This window comes from Fusarium musae, chromosome 12, assembly GCF_019915245.1.
Source record: "Fusarium musae strain F31 chromosome 12, whole genome shotgun sequence".
Taxonomy (NCBI): Eukaryota; Fungi; Ascomycota; class Sordariomycetes; order Hypocreales; family Nectriaceae; genus Fusarium; species Fusarium musae.
Window position 1 is genome coordinate 70,710 of NC_058398.1, and position 3,485 is coordinate 74,194.

The 3,485-nt window shown below is 51.5% G+C and overlaps 1 protein-coding gene across 1 annotated transcript; it reads right to left on the reverse strand.

The window, feature by feature from the left end:
- Positions 1 to 438: 438 nt before the first annotated feature.
- Positions 439 to 993, reverse strand: J7337_013851 (uncharacterized protein; the record flags this gene model as incomplete). Its single annotated transcript, XM_044831326.1, has 1 exon — positions 439 to 993. The coding sequence occupies one exon, from the start codon at positions 991 to 993 to the stop codon at positions 439 to 441; it is 555 nt and encodes a 184-aa protein (XP_044673712.1).
- Between the last annotated feature and the right edge of the window lie 2,492 nt (positions 994 to 3,485).

Sequence of the window (3,485 nt, forward strand, 5' to 3'; positions counted from 1 at the left end):
ACCCGCACATGTTTGGAGCACGCCATGCCTAAAGGAAGAGCAGGCCAAGGTGCCTTGTGTTATGGTTCAAAGGTGTACAGATGAATCACATGCGCCACTGAGATTGCCACTGTCGAATCTCCCGGGTATAAAAGCGGCGGTTCCTTTCGTCGATCGGTCGAGTGTCGCGGCAGTTGTCAAGATGTCGAGAAAGCTATTGATGAAATAGCAAGTCAGTGGATGGTTTCCAGATCTGGCAACAGGCGATTCCATGGTGTATAAAAGGATGGGACAAGGTCACAGGAATGTCTCTTAGCTTACAACAAAAGATCTTATTTCATTTAGGAATAAGTGGCTCTGTTTGACACCAAGAACTGCGACCAATGCCATCTTATGCGCTGAGTTAGAGCTTGGGGAAAGCAGGCCAGCGAACCGCCCATGATGAACTGATGGTTGGAGTTATGATCCATCCTCGGGATCGCAAAGTTCGTCCATCGCAACCAGCAGGTTCAAGATCATCTGGGTCCAGGTGACGACTCTGTGATTGATAGGGATGGTGAAGTGTGTAGAGCAAACGGCGGTGCCCAGTATCTTGGATGTTGGCTTCCCCGAAGCGAGTGATCGAGCTGTCGCATGTGCTTCTGTAAAAGGGTCCGAGAGGGCAGGGTAACGAACGACAAGGCGGCCATTGTGTTTTCTGGGAATGATGATGCAGAACCCGTGGTCTACCCAGGCAACAATCAACCCTCTGAGGCGGTCGAGTCTTGTCGCTCTTTTGTACAAAGCTTCGTGAAGACGATCTTTGATGTCCCTTTCGCCAATGCTGACTTGTGCCGGAGCATCGTCAGCTTCCATGAATTGCCCGGAAACTTGTCGTTGCTTGTTGAGATGGGTGAAGGCGCCTGGCGGCAGTCCCATCCCCCTGCCTGTTTTGAGGTGGTGGCTCATTCTGGTGGCGCTGTTCGGCAACGGGGCTTCTGGGCCGGTAACGATCGCTTCGAAGGTGATGGTCATTCGTTGTTGTCCGATGAGGAAGTCAGTGACGGAAGAGCACAGTGGTAAGACAGCTGTTAGACAATCACTTACCCTTTGAACAGACTCTGAGCATTTCCTTGGAGTAAAGCTGGGAGCCTTGCGGATGCTGGAATGGAAGATGTGTTAGGCCAGAAGCGCAAGCAGTTGCGGCAAGAAACTCACACAAGTATTTAAGTCGGTGCGGCACTGGCTGCTGTTGTAGAGAAGCTGGTTTGAGTCCGCCTCCTTGGATGGGAGCCCGGGTTCCCGCTGGGGGAGGCGTGTGAGAAGGCGTTCGAGCGTAGCACTTGCTAGCTTGAGACTGATTCGTATTTGTTGGTGCAAGATTCCCGAATCCTTCGCTGGCCCAGAAAAGCCGGTCGAGCGCCCCTCATTGTTGATCATGAACCTAGTACAGCTGCAAGCTCCATAGCCATCTGTCTCGTATATAGAGGCAGATCCAGCAGGGTAGGGCGGACGATACAGCAGTCAGCAGCCATCGATCGCGTTGCCTAGCTGCCTCTTTTCAGGGACACCAGCTTCTTCGGCAGCTGATGAAGGAGCGCTGTGCAGGGCGGCGGTTGTTGCGGCCGAGACCCTCGTCGAACGTGCGGTGGTTCTTGCAGCCATTTCTGTATGTTGTTTTAGTCCATCAACTGTTATGAAGGGAAAGCAATATTAATGACGGCCGGTGGGCGGTGGCTCGAGTTCGTGAAACCGGGGCTCTCGGACAGGCTGCAGTTCTTGTAGGCGTTTTTGTGTGTTTTTGTGGTTCATCGACTGCTATAAAGAATCAGCAATGGTTTGCATACAGTGAAGCAACAGGTGCTGCAGAGGCTTGTGAAGAATCTTGTGCGGGAGGATGTTGACGTAGGAAACTCACTGAGGCTTGGATGAGAAAGACACGCGAACTCTTAGGAGCAGCTTGACGCGAGGCTATGGTTCACCATACTCGCTTTCAAGGGCCGATGAACCAACCTGCAGGCCGTTTATGCAGCCGTTAGACGGGCGCGTGCGGGAATGGGAAAATTGGTGACGGACGGGAAAGCTTCAACTGAGTAAATGGCGTATCGTTATGGCACGCTCGTTATGAATCACAGGAGCCAGAAGAAGAATTCCAGCTCGCAAAAGATAGACGGACGCGTAGCGGATGCTGTATTGCGCGTATCAATGGAGCGCTAGGTTCGTAGAGCGATGGCGATGATTTGCGCAATGGATGACGATGGGCGCCTCTTCGAGTTGTGCCGCGATGTTGGGGTGACGAGGGAAAAACGCTGGTGCGTGGCGTGGCGGGCGGCATGTAGTGACGGCAGTTGTTGAAGCTTGTAGAGAAGAGAGGTTATCTCCAGTGCAACGGCTCGATGCGGTGATTGTGCATGGTCTGCCAACCGGCGAGTTGAAGTCCCAGGGGATGGGGTGAAGGATGAAAAGATGATTGAGGATAGAAGTGAGAGGGAAAAGGTTTAACGAGCGGTGATGTCACTTTAACGCATTCTTCACAGGCTAAACATTGACCCTATTGCTGTAGTTAAATATCTGCCCTAGACGACCTACTACCTTCGGCTATGACTTCCAAAGCCGCCTCTGATGCTCGATCTGGCGATTGTCGCAAATCAAGCCCCTTATCTTGGTTAAAACTCTAGTGGTCTTGCCTGTCGCGTTACCTGAATCTCGCACTTGAGGTGTCTAGTTAACCCAGCCTAAAGCACTTCCGTTTTGCCTCACGAGCAAGCGCAATCCTTCGACTGACGCGCATTCGATCAATAATGCAAGCACAATTGTGGCATCTCGTTTCTGAGAAATCCTTATGACTGCATCAGCCCATCTCCTCGATTTCCGCCAATTTATGAACCCTTTGCTCTTCCGAGTTTACATAACGCGGCCCAGTCTAATGCCGCCTGCTCTCTTACCAGTAACTTTAATTGCTTGAATCTTACCCTCTTGACTAACAATACACATATCTTTGTTGGAATGGAATGGCACAACCGCATAAGGTTGGGCCTGGCTCTGGCCTGATTCCTGGGTTGCGGGCAGGCCTTGCTATTCGATTGACGGCCCAAGGTGTCTACGTCACAGAGGAGAGTCGTGGAGGCAGCTGCTAAAGCTGTCACCCTGATATGATTAATTATACTAGCAGTACTGTAGTCACTATTCCTTAGGCCGTAATCGACGAGCTTGTCCGGATTCATGAATATCACAGGCCTAACTTGGCTGCTGAATACCACCGCTTCGCATATAACTTTGGAGTTTGAGACTATACTAACGTGGATAAGCATAAACTAACACTGTACCTCGATCTCTCGCGCCCCATCGATCAAAGTTCCGTTGCCTCGTCGTATGCCTGCCCGGCCCGCCTCCCCGAGTCCGAAACGACCAAATACACAGTGGGATATACATATTCGGTGCGGAACACCGATGACACGATTGCGCCCTCTACACCTATCGGTCAAGCTTTCGTTACTCTCAAAGCCAAACATACTCGTCACCGCTAC